A 16,988-nucleotide genomic window follows, 5' to 3' on the forward strand; every position below is an offset into this window, starting at 1 on the left:
AAACACAATAAAACCAATCAAAACAGAATATTGAATAAAGTAAAATAGTTCATCAGAACAAAGCAAAACAGTGAGAAAAGTATCAGATTTCAAAGACGAGGAAGAAGGAAATCTCCCACATTTGCTATCTGGCTACTGTCATCTTCCCAAGGGATGCTCAAACCACTGCCCCAGGCCTCCATAAGCAACCAAACAATACAAGCATGTAGTTGCTTTATGTCCTTACTTGTTATCAATTCAGCCTGTCCTCCGAACCATCCAGGTGCTTGGGGGTGGGGCACAGACAGTGTTGGATTCTCAGCCCTCCCACCTGTAGGTCACCGAGACGCTATCTGACTTTTGTCTCCCTGGAACGTGTGGCTTGCGCAGCTTACCAGAAAGGAGGTCTAGTTGATTTCTTGGTTGGTCCCCCGTGTCCTAGCATGGGTGATTCTCAGGAGATTCTGACTTTTCTCTGTAACTTTTTTTTTTGGTACCAGAGATCGATCTCAACTTTGCACTTGCCAGACAGGCATTTATGCCACAGAGCTAAAACCCAGCCCCTACAAGTAGCATTTTGTAAAGAACAGAGTGAGGCATTATTGTAAATATTGTAATGTTTGTCTTTATTAGCAGATCCAATTTTCTGTTAATGCTTGCATTTTGTAGTCAATAAAACTAAAAGTCTTCTATGCTTATTTTCTGGAATGGTAACATTTTTGTACTTGTAACATAATAGTTTCCAACCATCTTTCAAACCAAAGAATTTTTGGCCAATAGTATGTAACAGCAAGCTAAAATATAATCTAAAATATTGAAAAGAAGAATAATAGGAATGAACTCTAAAACTCCATCCTTCTCGAAAAATTTTAATATTTTTAAAGATGTTTCATTGCTTATACTGTAAAATTTATTAAGTAAACATAAAAATCAGGGTTAACACTTGCTGAAGAGTAGATTTCAGTATGGGGCCATGGAATTTATTACATTTACAGGAGTTTTGAATAAGGGTAAAGAAATATTTTACAAGTACAAAAAAAAATGGGAATCCATAAAAGGCATCATCTATAAAAACCATGCTAGATATTTCAAAACTGAAATCTTGAAGTCTACACTAGACTAAACACTTACATTTTAAAACTTCTGTGTGTTCCATATATTTGCTATCTATTGGCATGTGGACACTTGATAGATTTATCAAGAGAAATTTGTGTTATGACTTCAGTGTGAAACTGTAAAAATACATTTCAGTGGAAAAGATAATATTTCAGTGATTAAATAAAGTTTTACTCTTTATTTTAAAAGTAGTGAAACAGTATGATAAACCCAGAATGAGACCACTCTGGGTTAGTCTGCCTGAAATGTATGAAATGTACCACAGATTTGTTATTATATAAAAATTTTGCTTTGGTGCACGAAATCCGTATGACTTTCTTCGTCTACCAAGCATTTTCTGTTCAGGATTTATAATACATACTTTTATATGCCTTTCCATATACCTGCATATATATTCAAGTCAGTGTTCATATCCTCACACATATATTGGAAGGAAGTTATTTCATCTTATATTATCACTTTCAGGTTTGTTTCACTTTTAACTTCTATTCAAGATGCTGATATAGCCTATTTGACTGAACAATCTGTCTGTATACCAGCAATATCTGGGTAAAAATCCATTTGATATTTATTATCAGGTTGAAATTCTCTATCTTCCACAATTATTGGAAACCAATGTTCTGTTTTTTTTCAGCGCTTAATGATAATAGGCTTGTAAAGAAAACATTAAAAATAAGCCTAATCCACTGATGAGATTACACTTAATGTTTATTTTAGATGCTGATAAGGAATGTTTCAGGAAGAGTGAACTCATCAGGCAGTTTGCTTTTTTAATGCTATTCTCCACTTTCCAGCAAAGAACCAGAATTTCACCACTTTCAGTTTGGAACAGAAAGGCTTTTCTAACAGCTGTAGTTCTTAATTTGACATCTAGTTTCAGGTTATTTTCATGTAATAGAAAACAGTAAAAACATGCTTACAATTTTCATAAAGGAGATGTTTACTTCAACGTTATCATTTTCCTCTGGCAATTTTATTTTCTCTTTCTGATAGTAAAGGAGCAGATAATTATTCATAGTTATTATTTTTCACTTTTGCAAACACTTGTTAGTTCTACCCTGCATTGCTCAAAAGCACTGAGTGCCTCCTGTGTTTGTCATACGCGCTGCCCATTAATGTGCCTCTCATCCTGTCCCCAGTCCAGGCTGGGCTAGGCAGGTCAGGCTTTAGATTTTTTTTCCATAATACATTTTCTCCCACTTTTGCAACCTCTTTTATTACCTTTAAAAAATAAATAAGTAAACTAGGAGGTGAAAATTTGGAAAGGTTCCACTGAAATCAACTGATACAAATTTAAAGTTTGACTCATACTGCTTCAAGTGTGTCCAAATGTATTACCAACTGTAGCTTCCTAGCTGTTATAAACTATAATTCTGTGTTTTTTCTAATAAATATTTTTTTCACCTTTCCTCTGTTCCAGAAAAGAAAAGCCACCTTCTTTATGCTTAAGCATAAATACACTTACTTCTATGTATTTTCAAGTAAATCTCGTTGGGGAGAAATTTTATTTTTGTGTGCCTCTTTTTAAAAATGTTGATCTATGTAGGTTGTTTTGTAGGTAGTCATTTCACTTTTTTTTCTTCTTCTAGAGGTTAAAATAAGAAATCAGCTCACCTTTCAAAGGTTTTGTTTTTTGGATCTTCTCTCATACCCACCAGTTGAGCGGTCCTTGGACTCCCTTCTCTGCTCTTTCCACCCCAGGAGTTCCCTGGCGGGAGGAGGGAGCAGGTGGTGTGGGTGGGTCACGTGCCGTGCGCTCTCTTAGCAGAGACTCATCTGTGCTCCTGTCTTTTTCTGCCCCAGTGATATGACAAGAACAGTGGAAATTTCCGGGGAAGGAGGCCCCTTAGGAATACACGTAGTGCCCTTCTTTTCATCTCTGAGTGGAAGGTAAGGTGCTGTTCTTATTTTAGAAGCTCACATGTAATGCAAACCCCAATGAGGCTGATTCCTCAATCATTTTTTTCAGAAGACAGTTAAGTGTGAATTCCTGTTACTCAGCTGGACACTGCCAGAAATACTTATGTTGGCCTTTTCTGTATTTGGAACAAAATAAAATGCTCTTCTAGGTTACAATGAAAAACTATGCATCACAATTCTCCATTTACAATTAATTATGATATTTTCTTAAGTGTCTTTGTTGGTAACCCAGTAAACAGTGTCATTGGCAAAGATTGTACTCTATGGTTAGACAAATGTCATTAACTCAATTTTTAATGTTACAAAATGTATGTCAGCAATGAACATAATTCCAGACTGATATTTTCTCATATTCCTCAGAATATACTATATATAGACTTAAAAACAATAAACATTCAACAGTCTAGTAGGTATATAAGAAGTCATATATGTGAATATGTATATATAAATGGGTATATATGTATGTATATAGTTATATATTTGTATGTATATATATATATATTAAATATGCATATATATTAAAGAAGGAAAATGTCACCATACTGGATTCTTTGTCTGAAGTAGATTTAGGCTGTTAAAAATAATTTACCCCTTTTGGAATTTTAGGGGCTTTACTGTGCTAAATCCACACTGGATTACAGGCATGTGCCACCTGTAATGACTCCTGTTAGTAGTAGGTTGCTGTTGACAAGGGTTGTCAGAAACCTAAGCAAAAATCAGCTTTTCCTTCATCTGGCCTGACTTTAATTAATTTGCTGAACTTTGTAAAAAAGTAACTTCATTGGAAAAGTAGAATGCTTTCTTTTAGTTGAAGATATCAAAGACCAGGAAAGCTCCTTGAGATTCCCAGAGTTGCTCAAAACCTAGACCTTCTGATTTAGCTACATTTTTTAGCTACTGCTTTTTCTAGAATCAAAGGTCACCCCCCCCAGGTTGAATCATGTTAATTGTCTGGTTCTGAATATTTATTTTGTTCGGTCTGCTCAATAGCAAGAAGCAAAGATCTGATCCTGGCATCTTGGTTGGCACTGTGCTCATCAGATAGCGGTCTGCTACCTGAAATTGCAAAATCATCCCCTTTTTGCTTCTGGAAATAGCATCTGACGGCAGGTTCTTGCTGGAATGAATGTTCCCTACAAAGGAAAGGAAATGAGAGCAAATGACATATATTGTCTGTTTTCGTGTGTGTGTGTGTGTGTGTGTGTGTGTGTGTGTGTGTGTTAATAAGCATGTTTATAAGTGTTACAGGTTAAGCCACAGGACAAACTGAGGCTGTTTTTGATAGGTGGGGCCGGTATTTACTCAGTTGTCCTGAGAAAGTCTAATGGCTCTTGGCAGGAGTGTACTGAAAAAGCTTTGTGAAATGCCAGAGAGGTCAAGTTACCAGGCCCTGTAGTTCAATGAAGCTGGAATAGAACACAAGATCGCCCTAATTTTCAATGATGAGAAAACGTACAATGTGACAGTCACCATCTTTCATTTTCAGTACTTTAGAAAACAAGGCGGCCCTTCTGATGAGAAATCACCTTCTCTTACTTCACATGGGGGAAACACACTAGAATTTATTGACTTCCTTCCTTTCTCTTTTCTGATTCTCATTCCTAATATAAACCTGGCAGAACAATAGAAAGAATTATTGGACCTGAATTCACAATTCTAATTAATCTGTGCTCTTTTAAATAATTTTCAATAAGTCCCCGAGCTTCATGAGAGCATGAATACCTACTTCACATCAAGGCTGTAATGTCACGATGACATTAAAAATGTAATCGCCCCCTGTAAAATCCCCTGTACTTGAATGTAGGAAATATTGGTATTATTATCATTTGGGCTAAAACAAAAAAGCCTGATTCAGAAAGCAAATTTTAAGTTCATGGTCAACTACTTGGAAATTTAGAGAAATAGTTTTATTTATTTATTTTTTGGCTAGTCACTAGTATTATAGAAAGGAAATTTAATTAAAAAACATTAAAAATAATATGGAAGTTGAGACTTGAGCCAATAAAAGTAATGAATGCAGGCTGAAACAGCACACTTAACTCAACCCATGTGTCCAGGCGTAACTGCCCATACAGCTTGTCAAGCAAGTGTCTGGCTTCAGAACGCCATGTGGTTTCACTGTGTGAGTGAGGGGGCTTAGACAAGGTCACAGCTCTAGACTTAGCTCTTAATTTCATTCCATTTATTGGTTTGTGTTATTATTTTAAATTAGAATTTGCATTTAATTCTTTATTACAACTACTGTAATTGGCTTTGCCTCCACTGTATTTTTTTTCTTGTAGAAAAATACTGCCACACCTGTTGTTGAATAAGAAACCTAATCCGCATTAGAACATGCTAAGAAAAATACAGTGGCTGCCACAGTAGATAAAGTCTCTAGGAATTCATTACACCTTAGCACAGGGTTAGTGAGTGCTATTTGTATTGAGGGTCAGGGTCTTTCCCAGTTTAAAAAAAAACAAGACCAAACACCAAGTCCTTGGAAGTTAACTGAAATTCATTCATTTAACAAATATCAATGTGAATGTTTAGAATTAACCAAAGATACCATGCAATGCCTTGATTTCATTTCAGGAGGAGCTAAACACAGGAGAGAAAAGGAGGGATACAGGCAGCAGGTTGCAGAATGTGAGAAGAGGTGTTTATACAGAAGCACTAAGCTGGTAGGGTGCCCTGGCATGGGGTCCAGCTGTAGGGCAGGAAATAGGCAAAGGGAAGTTGTTGGTGCCTAAAGGACGATTAGATGAGGAAGGAGCTGTTGTTAATCTCTTAATCCACAGGCTGTGGGTTCCATTGTTTAACATTGCTCACTAATTCAAATTAACTGTTTAGTTTTGGCCTATAATTCCTTGAAATCAGTAATGTTAAATTCCGTGAGTCTTGGTCCCAAGTGAGACACCTACCACAGCCCGCCAACATGGGCAGCAATGGTGATGGACAATGAGACACTGTTTTCCGTCCTCCTCACAGTGGACTAGAGGGTATCACATGAAAGGGAACCCACCCCAGCCATGGATCAAAGAGGGCAAGACTGTGAACTGATGAAATCAGGCAGTCTTACATTTTACCAAAATTACCTCTGACACATGAGTTTTACAGTTGGGCTTACTCTGTCAATAAATTTTTCATGGAAAGTTAGGTTATTTAGATCAGTCAGGTTCACGCAGCAGCATACTCCAGCTGTAATATGCCAGCTAAATTGCAACCCAGTGGCCTGAAAGAATTAATTCATCTCCCAAAATGTGAAATTAAGTCCTAGGGAGTCACATTATATGACTGATGATGTACTGAATTAAATTAAAGGAAGACTTCAATGCTTGTTAAAAAAATATCACTTACATAAACTAGTTTATAACCACATGTGAGCCTCCTAATGGATCGTGTTGTTGTGAATCCACCATCACAAAAATCCAAAATGGGAACTGTTATGAGATTACCTAATTTAGAGAGAAAATACACCTTTGATCTATTTCTTCTTGTTTACCTGGTAAAGTAGCTTCATTTCTCTTGTCGTGTTAGGAGAACAAAGTAACACAGAGGGTGTTTGATTAATTTTCTAACCTGCTAGAGCAAAGATGGAATGTACCCCACCCCTGGACTCCTGGCCCAGCCCTTCCTCGCTCTGCTCTTCTGCATTAATACTCACTGAGGAGCGGCTATCGCCTGCCCTGCGTGTCTGGCTTCTGGTGATGCTGTGGCTCACTGAATGAACTGCGCCCTGCAGGCGGAAGCCCCAGTGAGGGCTGCTCCACCCAGGAAAGCGCTTTCTCCTCAGCTCTCCTATGGCCTGGCCTTTTCCCGAGGCTGACCCTATTATTCATGCATAAAATGTGCTCATATTTTATTTAGATTTGAAATTTGATGCAAGGGGACTATGTAATAGCACATGAGGCTCCTGAACAGAAGACCAAGGGGATAGAGACAGGGATGGGGTGGACTCCTTTTGAAGAATGCATCGTGCCTTCTCACTCTGAGATGCTGCTAGAACCCTCCAGTGAAAAGTAGCTAAGTGGGCAAAGTTCTTCTCTTGTCTTCACTGCCTTAAGTGTTGTTTGCTTATGTAACAGACCTGTGTGTGTGGACAACACACAGGTACACACACAGTCAGCCCTGCACCCAAGGGCTCCTAATCCATAGCAGATTCAACAAACCACGGGTTGAACATATTTGGAAGAAGCAGTTACTTCTGTATCGAGCATGTGTAGACTTTTTCTTGCTGATACTGCCTAAGCAGCTATCTATATAGCATCCATTGTGTTAGCTCCTGCAATCTAAGATGATTTCAAGTATACAGGAAGATACAAATCCTGTACTGTTTGTAAGAAATGAGTTTCCACAGATTTTGGTATCCAAGGAAGATTCTGGAATCAATCATCCATGGATACTGAGGAGTGACCATATAGAAACTTCTTTGTGTGTGTGTGTGTGTGTGTGTGTGTGTAAGAGTGTGTGACTGGAGCTTGAACTTAGGGCCACTCAGCTACAGCTCAAGCTCTTTTTTATTTTTTATTTTGAGACAGGGTCTCAATTCTTCCCTGTGTTCACAGGCTGGGCTCAAACTTGTGCTCCTCCTGCCTCAGCCTCCCAGCGGGTGGGATGATACAGGTGTGCACCATCACTGCTGGCTTCAAGTGCCATTCCTGTGGCTGCCTTTTTCCTTTCCCTTTCCTTTTTTCCCAGTCCCTCCCCTCTGACTCTGGGCCTTTCTTGCTGGTGCTCAGACAGTGCTCCCCAAGCCCAGCAGTCAGCAGCCTGCAGGGTGGGGTATGAATGCTCCCTGCTCCCCAGCTCTTGCATCTCTCCCCTGTGCTCTCCAGTGTGTCCAGTTGCCGGGCTCTGGCTGCACACTGACTGTTTTACATGGCACCAGTCCCTCTGCTTTTCTCAGAAGCCTCAGTCCTGGCTGAGGAGAACTGGGACATGGGACCGGGCTTCTTCTGACCAGCATATGGTCATGCGCCCATTTACCACTTAGAATGTACTTGCAACCACACCTCACGCTGTCCTCTTGGCGCTGGTCTGGCTTTCTTGTTCCAGTCCCCTGCGATGCTCTTCCATGAGACAGGGGCCTGGCATTCTTGGCACCACTAAACTCACTGGCCTGTGAAGTCTGTGGGCAGCGTGAGAGACAGGCTCGCAGGTGACCGTCCTGGGGCTGGGGTTTACGTGTATTTGCCTTGAAGGGCTTTTCCTCTTCAGGCAGGGTGTGTGTGTGTCTGTGTGTTTGACGAAGGATTTCAATCAAAAACAGTTGCCTGAATAGAAAGCATAATTTATTTTGTAAGTAGAAATCAATACTTATTTCTGAATCGTAGCAAGTAGAGAAATGATTAGCATATGGTTATACAGTGATTATATTTCAGCCTAATTCTGCATCTAGGATCCTAGGACTCTTCATCCGAGGCATCGAAGAAAACAGCAGGTGCAAGCGGGAGGGGCTCTTTCAGGAAAACGAATGCATCGTGAAGATCAACAGTGTGGAGCTCGTGGACAAAACTTTCGCTCAGTAAGCATTTTCTCAGTGTTTTATTTACTTTATTGATCCCTAGAATGGTTATAAACATTACTACGCTCATTATGATCAAAATCACAGGGAGAATTTCTGGTCAGTTCCCTGTAGCTGACCCCAGACATCCACTTCCAAATGCATTTTCTGTGTGAGCACACTCCAGGGTGGCCGCACATGTGCCTGACAGCCCTGGAATGTTAACTTGGAGCACAGCATAGCTGCCCGCCTGGTTGTCTTGCTGAGTTATCTATGGAGGGGATGTTTTTCTTGGGCTATGGGTCAGTCAGGCTGGTATTTAATGGCTCTTCACAGACTATTACTTTAGCTGATTATCTTATTTGATGTCAGCAGTCTTCCTTGAACTAAACAATCTGTGATAGACTTATGAGGTCTCAGTGAATGGAAGCATATAAAAAATTAAAATACTCTCTCCCAAGAATCATATCTTTAAATGTGAAAATGCTAGGGGAATAGCTTTCTGTATGCAAGAATTGGAATGTGTAGCATTATGATGTGTTTATTTGTTAACGTGTGTTGAGATCATGCTGGTATCCAAGTTATGGGACTAAGCACGAGTATTGCTTAAAAAGATTCAACGCCATCCCTGATTTCCCACCCAACCTGCTCCTGATATGCCTCCTTTCTGAGGTGTCTGCTCCCTGGGTCTTCAAGGTCTGGATTCTATGTGTGCACAAAGAATACAGCTCTGGGTAGAAGGAAAATAGATACTAGCCAATTACACGTGGGGAAAAAATGAAGCCTTAAGTGAATTTACTTTGTTAAATAATGACAAACAAAATTAAAATATTATTAGTAGCTCTATACTGTGTCTTTTTTTTTTAACAAGGATTTAAGAGTTATGCAAGGCAGGCATCATTCCTATTTCATAGGAGTGGAAACCAAGGGCTAAAATAACTCAGTGTAGAGTAGAAACTGATTCACAGTCAGCAAAAGTAACCTGTCAATAGTGTGCTAAAAAATACCAAATAATTTTTCCATTTAAAGTTAAATTTTGCGGCTGGGCATGGTGGCGCAAGCCTGTAATCCCAGCAATTGGGAGGCTAAGGCAGGAGGATGGCTATGAGTTTGAGGCCAGCCTGGACATAGTAAGTTCAAGGCCAAACACTGTCTCAGAAAAGCAAAGCAAGAGAGAGAGAGAGAGAATTAATTTTGCTTTTTATATAAAAAGTAATTATTTCTGATTAGATTTTCAGATTTAAAGTCTGTGGCTCTTTGGATACATTATTAGTATCTCTGCACTTGAAGTTGAATTTGCAGATGAAGGCTTATTACAATGACCTTGCGCGACTCGGAGAGCACACAGTTCTCACCTTCTCACCGTGGCTAGCCCAGTGTGGGAGCACCAGAGCACAGGCAGGAATCCTAACCAGCACCTAAGGAACACAGGCACGCTGGCCGTGATGTCCACCCTGTCTCCTGGGCTTCCATGGCTGCCCTGCAGGGTCCTGGGGTCCCTGGAAGGCTGTAGGCTGAACACCGTGTCATTGTGCTTTTGTTAACTCTTTCAAGGGCTCAAGATGTCTTCCGCCAGGCGATGAAATCCCCACATGTGCTCCTCCAGGTGCTTTCACCACAAAACCGTGAACACTATGAAAAGTCAGTTATCGGACCTCTTCACATTTTCGGTAACAGTGATGGTGTTTTGAGAACAAAGGTGTCGCCTCCTGTCCATGGCAAATCAGGACTCAAGACAGCAAATCTCACAGGAGCAAATGGTCCTGAAGCAGATCCAGCAACTTCCCTGCAACAAAGCAAGAGCCCCAGAGTACCAAGACTGGGAAGAAAGCCTTCCTCTCCCTCGCTCTCCCCTCTCATGGGGTTTGGCAGCAAGAAAAATGCAAAGAAAATTAAAATTGACCTAAAGAAAGGTAATCATTAAATTATGCTTAATAGCATTCTATTATTGTAACATGTAAAATCGGTTAAGATAAATGCATTAAGGCTAATTTAGTTAATTCTGCTTTCATTTAATTGTATCAAAGAATGGATTTAAGTGTATACTTATATAACTTAAACTTCTTAAAATCGTAGTACTTTCGTCTTTTCTCTTGCAGCGTATAGATTATTTGAAACAAGGAAACAATAAAGACATGTTGAGGAGTGGAAAGAATCATTGCAAACTTGATAGAAGCAGAGTGATATTGTATTAAAACTTAATACTAAATAAACATTAGAATTCAGTTGTCCCCACTTTCAGTGCAATTAGTGATTTTTGTGAAGATCCTTCAGATCCCAGCATATGCCTTCTGGTTCCCCAGGACATCATTTTTAATCAGCAGAAAGTTTACCCTTCAAAAAGTAAATATATTTGCTTCTTGGCCTTTTGGCTAAGATCAACTGCAGAAAGCAAATATTTAATTGTTAATTTCACTTATTCAACATTCCAATTGTCCCAAACATACCGAATTTCATTTCAAAAGCATGTATACTCTCTTCCTTTTCAACTTTTTCAACTTTTACATTCTAATGCAGATGGGTGAGACTAGGTCATGTGTATATGCATACTTGTGTAATATTACACACGCACACACAAGCATTCACGCACTTCTATGCTATTGATCATTTTGTAACCTTTGCCTGCTGTTGTCTTCCACTATTGCAACCTTTAAAATGCTGTATTTTTCAAGACGATTTAAAAGAAACCAAGATCTCATGGATTCTTAAGAGAATTTCATGATCAAAAGGTAATTTTGGAATTCCTATTAATATATTTCAAAAATAATGTATCTTCTCTGTTCTGAAAAAAAAAACTATTCTGAAAATATTGATCAAAATTTCATTTACCTCTAAAAGGGTTTTCTTATTGTATTTTTATACAAATAACCCAGCTATATGTAAGACACCAAACTGAGTACTTTGATAACAGAAAGATGAATCAGTCACAGTGGCTTTAAAAATCTCAGGAAGTCTTGCATGAAAAAAAAATAAATAATATGACATCGTAGCTCTACTTTGGAAAGATTAATCTGAAAACAAAAAGATGTACTGAAGAGAGACCAATAAAGAGTCAGTAAATAGTGCATCTCTTCTCTCTAAATGATAAAATGTAGTATGTATGACTTAATAGATGAAGGGTTTTAGGAAGGAAAAAAAGAAAAATGATACTTACCATGTTGCTCAGGTTTTCAACCAGGGAAACATGCATAATGGGGATGCTATTGATAGAAATTAGAATTTTAATAGTATTAGTATTTAGTATTTGAAAAGGCCAGGATCTGGTTGGAGAAGGGGTACATGGTGAAATTGGAAATACCAGTAGTAATATCTGGAAACTGACATTAGAAAGCAAAATCTAGTGAATGCCATAGAGAAATGGTTTTAGAGCCAACACTGACCGAGTCAAGAAATCTAGTGGATCAATTGGTCTAAAAGAGAGGATTGGGGAACATCTGTATCTGTGTGGGAGGACACTGGTATGAGTGACAACCATGAATGACAAGTAGAAAAATAACCAGAAAATAAAGACATTCAGAGAGTTAATTTCAGAAACTGATAGGTGCTAGATAAGAAGCAAGGATAGGAAAGTGTGACCGCGGGTGTGTGAGCCAGCTTCCCATCAGAGTGGCAGAGCCCTGAGACTCCCTTTAGGAAGAGGAAGCATGCTGCAGCTCACAGGGTGGAGGCCAGGGCTGCTGGCTGCTGGCCGGGCTGGCCTTGGTGAGGTGGTTCCTGGTGGTGGGCCTGTGGGGCGGGGCAGGCATCCTCCTGTGTGGCAACGGGAAGCAGAGGAAGAGGAAGGAACCAAAGTCCCCATAGTCTGGTTTAGGGGTTACTGTGGCACCTACACCCTCCTCCTGGGCCCACCCCACAGCTTCCCTGCCTCACAGGAGGCCCCAGGCTGGGGTGAGCCTTCCACATGCAGTCATCCAAAGCTGGCAGTGGCTGCTTTAGTGACAAGAGCCTGTAGCAGCAGCAGAACTGATGTAAAGCTTCCTTGGGGCAGAGGAACAAAGACACTGGAAGGGAGACCCTGTAGATGCAGAGAGCAGGCAGAAGCAGCCGACAGGGCCAGGACTAGCAGTTCCCACTTCACGACACAGGCAGAGGTGAGCCACAAGGGAGCTGCTGGACAAGAGCCTGGCAGCGCTGGCTTCTCTCGGCCTTTGTTCCTTAGGAGAGCAGAGAGTGCAGCTAGGGTTTATAGACACCTCTTCTCCTGTGGGTACGGGGGCATGCTCTTCTTCTACAGCCTGCGTGAATGCATGAAATGTTACCCGTGTATATCTGGCCCTCAATTAGTTTGAGACAACTTTGGTCTGACAGAAAGTACAGTCTTTATTCGAAAACCAAACAACTGAAGCATACTTAAAATAAGAAATGTAAATAATTTTCTCCTTACTCAAGGGTACTCTAAGTTAGGTCAGTTTTACTGCAATATTGAATATGCTATTCCATCTGCTGAACATGACAATGCATTTTCTGGTCTTATACACTAGGTCCTGAAGGTCTTGGTTTCACTGTGGTTACCAGAGATTCTTCCATTCATGGTCCAGGTCCAATTTTTGTAAAAAACATTTTACCAAAAGGAGCAGCAATACGAGATGGCCGCCTACAATCAGGCGACAGAATTTTGGAGGTAAGGATTGAAATGCATATCTTCAATAAAATATTTCCTGGAAACAAATAAATATATGAGCATATACAGTCATCTCTCAGTGTCCCTGGGGCCCTAGGCAGATGCTCATGTCCTTCTAGCATTGTACATAACCTAGACACGTCTTCTCATACACTTGAAGTCCTTATTAGGTTATTTATAATACCTAATACAAAGTAAATGCTATGGAAGTAGTTGACATGTTATATTATTTAAGGAATAATTACAAGAACAAAATCTGTTCATGTCCAATACAGATATATTTGTTTTCAAACATTGCTATCTGAGGTTGGTTGAATCCAAAGATACTAAGCCCATGGACATGGAAGACTGACTATATATTAGTAGTTTATTGTGAATACAATATATATTGAAAATTATTACTTGTAGAAAGGATAAGGATTTTAATTATAAAACTCACTAGTGAGTGGACTAACTTTGTAAATCTGCAATGAGGTCAGTGATGTGAGGCCAAATAATAATGAAAACTTTACCTTCTCTTTTTACTCGCACCTTCAGGCCCCTGGGGGATTTGGATTTGGATTTGGATTTGGATTCCAGAAGTTCACCATCCATTCAGCAGGGCTAGAATCCCAGAGTCACAGCCAAGCCAGTACATTAGTCAGTTAATCACCAAGGGTGTCTCAGGCTGATCTATGCAATTCCAAACCTAAATTGCCTGTGCTGTTAGTGATGGAGACAGTTATGGTACAAGAGGTTAAAGCGTGCTACAGCTTTGCCCTGTAGTCCTAGATCAGAAAGCAAGATATACCAAATGACAAATATAGCTTCAAATGAAAGCTATGACTATCTTCTAACTATTGTTTCCTAGACATGCAGGAAACTTTGAAGAATTTGCGACATAATAGTACTTTACTTCTTGTTATGTTGAGCACAAGACGGTGCCAAGTAAGCATCTGAGGTCTGCTTCCTACCTGTTTGGCAACTCTGTCTTGTTAACTGCCAGTTTGATTTTCCCCTCAAGAGCATGTGCTGTTTGGGGAAAAGTGCTGGTACTGGTTACTGATGGACCGAGTTCATCCAGGGTGGTAATCAGGACAGGGTGTACCATGGGAAATGTATTTGGTTTTTGCCTGTGGGCTTAGCATCCATGCTCATGGAACTTCAACAACACCCAGGGTAGAGGGAGATGGCAAGTGGTTGACTGCTGTTTACACGGTTGCATTTGTTAGGTGAATGGCAGAGATGTCACTGGGCGGACACAGGAAGAGCTTGTGGCCATGCTGAGGAGCACCAAGCAGGGAGAGACAGCTTCGCTGGTTATTGCCCGCCAAGAAGGAAGCTTTCTGCCCCGAGAGCTGGTAAGGTTCAGATCGTCGTCTCACTAAATTCTCAGTGCAGGACTTAACACAATTGTACAATGCCTGTGAGCTTGGTAGCAGATTCTGCATCACAAGCTTCATTCATAAGAGAAGCTGAATTTGAGTATTTTATCCCGTTTGAGATATCATGCATTTAGGGTCTTGATGCAATGAGGTTGGTATATGGAAATATACATGGTGGCTTAAATTTAAATATGTTTTAATACTAAACACTGGACAATATTCTCCTAATTCAATAAAATACTTACTGAGCATACATTAGATGTTGCAATTAGACATAGGCAGCAAAATAGTTCATGGCCTTCTTGAAAGGATCGAAATGGAAAGAAACATGCAACAAATAACCAGAGCAGAGATGAAGCTTATGAAGGGGAAGTGAGGGATAGTCTGGCAGTGAAAAAGAAAATGTGCTGTGCTCCCCAGAAGGGATTTTGAGGAAGAGAATTCTAAATCTTATAAAATGTCTGCTCGTTCCATGAAGGACATGTAATCATTGACCTATCAGTTACCATCTCCCTGAGTAAAAGTGGAAACTTTGGGGAAGGATGAACTTCTACCCACAGTTCTCAGACCTCTGGACCTACAAGCCCTATGCCCTGTCATAATTCTTAGACTCTAAAGATTTGTAATTTAGATGCTATAGCTATCAGTCGTACTGCATTAGAAATAAAACTGAGAATGTATCCTAATACAATTTAAAATAACCATGATAAATCCATGATATGTTTACATTGAAAATTCTTATCTATATTTTCTTTTAGAAATGTGTGCTCTTTGGCAGGTAACTATACTTCTAGTACATGTCCTAAATTGGTGGTCAAGAGTGGGGAAAAAACTGATGTACACTGATATTTTCCCCAAAGCCCAATCCATTGTAATGATATATTTGATACTATAGATCTAAAAGGTATTGGTTAGCTAAATAACTAGATATTTCTCAAGTGAAGTATAGTAGGCACTTAAAATGGTCTCAGCGAGGCATTGTTAATTGCATGAGAAAGCATCCACAGTGTAATGCTGTGTAACAAAGTAGGATATAAAATACGTGCAGCGTGATCACATTACAGTGAAAAGTTTTAAAACTGTAATTAGAAGGAGATGGACCAAAAATGTTGGGAATTACGAGAGATTTTCATACACAGTTAAGTCACCAGAACCCTGAGCTATGGCTGGGAGATTCGAGGTTCTTTAACCTGAGGAAGAGAAAGTTTGAGAAATCTGGTTATTGTTAGCAAATACGTGAGGGCACACAGTATTGATTGCTTTGCCGTATTACACTGGTGTGGAATTCTGGGCCACCCTTCCCTGTCTTTCCATCATCTTGTCTCCCCCTCACCCCATTAAAGGCAGAGTCCCAAGCTGCTATCTCACCTCCTCACTCCAGCTCTTATGCTTCCCGAAGAGAAATGCTACAGAAGCTTTAATTTCAGATTCTTTCTCTGAGGATAGATGATTGTTCTTTCAATCCTTAGTTTATTCAGAGACTTCGGGCTTTCTGAAGAATAATAAAAGGGACACACCGTGCCTAAAGGAGGAAGCCCTTTCCCTTCTTGTTCAATCCTTTGGTTGCTAAGCATAAAATCTCAGAAAATTTCAGCAGGACTCTACCCTGATTTCTGAGATAGGAGGAAAAGGCAAGGGGTTTGGCTGTGCATGCTGTTCAAGTGTGGTCCCAGAAGAATAAAATCTTGCTCTGAAAGGAACTTTCCAGTCAGCCCTTATGCATGTATACAGAAGAACCTAAGGACAGAACTCTTACAGGAAATTTAAACCCTTGCAATCCCTCCCTGTCTGCAAGCTCCTGATACCCTTTTCCATATGTTCTCTAGAAATCCTCACTCCAGAACTATTTCTTTCTCTATAAAAGTTCTCTTTAGGGGGGAAAAGGACATTGACATTATCCCAGTTTGTAACCTGGAATGCATTTTTTGCCATTTGGAAATTAGCAAAGGAAATAACAGAATTTTCAAACCAAAAGGAATAGTACAAACCAGTAAATCCAATCTAATTTTGCAGTTGAGAAAATAAATGTGTGGTGTAGCTGAGTTACTCTCCCAGTGTCTCACGTGAGCTGAAACCAAGGCCCAGGGTACAATCTTTAATGTCTTCTCTGCAATTAACTCCAAGAATGAGATTTTTCTCTATACTGTGGTTCTTAGCTGTGTGATTGTAAAGCCAAATGCAAAATCATTCTGAGGCTGCTTCCTAATCTCTATCATAAGTTTGTTGTGAAGATTAATAGACTACATGAAAGCTCTTAGTATCATCACTGGGCAATTGTATGTTCCCATCTTATTGTCTACAATTATTTCCTCTGGTATTTTATCACTTCTGTTCTCGTAAATACAGTGTTGTCCTTTAGATATACAATGGGGTAAACAGATTTATTCAGGCTTGCTTGGGACTAACCACTATTTTTTCAATTATTGTTTTCTTATTATTTTAAAATTTATCTGGGATCAAAAAAGCTGAATTACAAACAAAATTTTTATGGCCATCTACTTGT

General features: G+C 39.7%; 1 protein-coding gene across 5 annotated transcripts in view; it reads left to right on the forward strand.

Moving 5' to 3' along the window:
• Pard3b (par-3 family cell polarity regulator beta) overlaps nucleotides 1-16,988 on the forward strand; it is a 990,158-nt gene that overhangs the window by 531,717 nt on the left and 441,453 nt on the right. For all 5 annotated transcript variants that reach the window (XM_063236623.1, XM_063236627.1, XM_063236624.1 and 2 more), the window contains 5 exons: nucleotides 2,899-2,985; nucleotides 8,396-8,521; nucleotides 10,055-10,413; nucleotides 12,982-13,121; nucleotides 14,333-14,461. In XM_063236623.1, the coding sequence (XP_063092693.1) occupies nucleotides 2,899-2,985; nucleotides 8,396-8,521; nucleotides 10,055-10,413; nucleotides 12,982-13,121; nucleotides 14,333-14,461 (841 nt within the window). The remainder of the gene's footprint in view (nucleotides 1-2,898; nucleotides 2,986-8,395; nucleotides 8,522-10,054; nucleotides 10,414-12,981; nucleotides 13,122-14,332; nucleotides 14,462-16,988) is intronic.

Source organism: Cavia porcellus, unplaced genomic scaffold, assembly GCF_034190915.1.
Source record: "Cavia porcellus strain 051 isolate PalLab524CR breed Dunkin Hartley unplaced genomic scaffold, mCavPor4.1 scaffold_26, whole genome shotgun sequence".
Classification (NCBI taxonomy): Eukaryota; Metazoa; Chordata; class Mammalia; order Rodentia; family Caviidae; genus Cavia; species Cavia porcellus.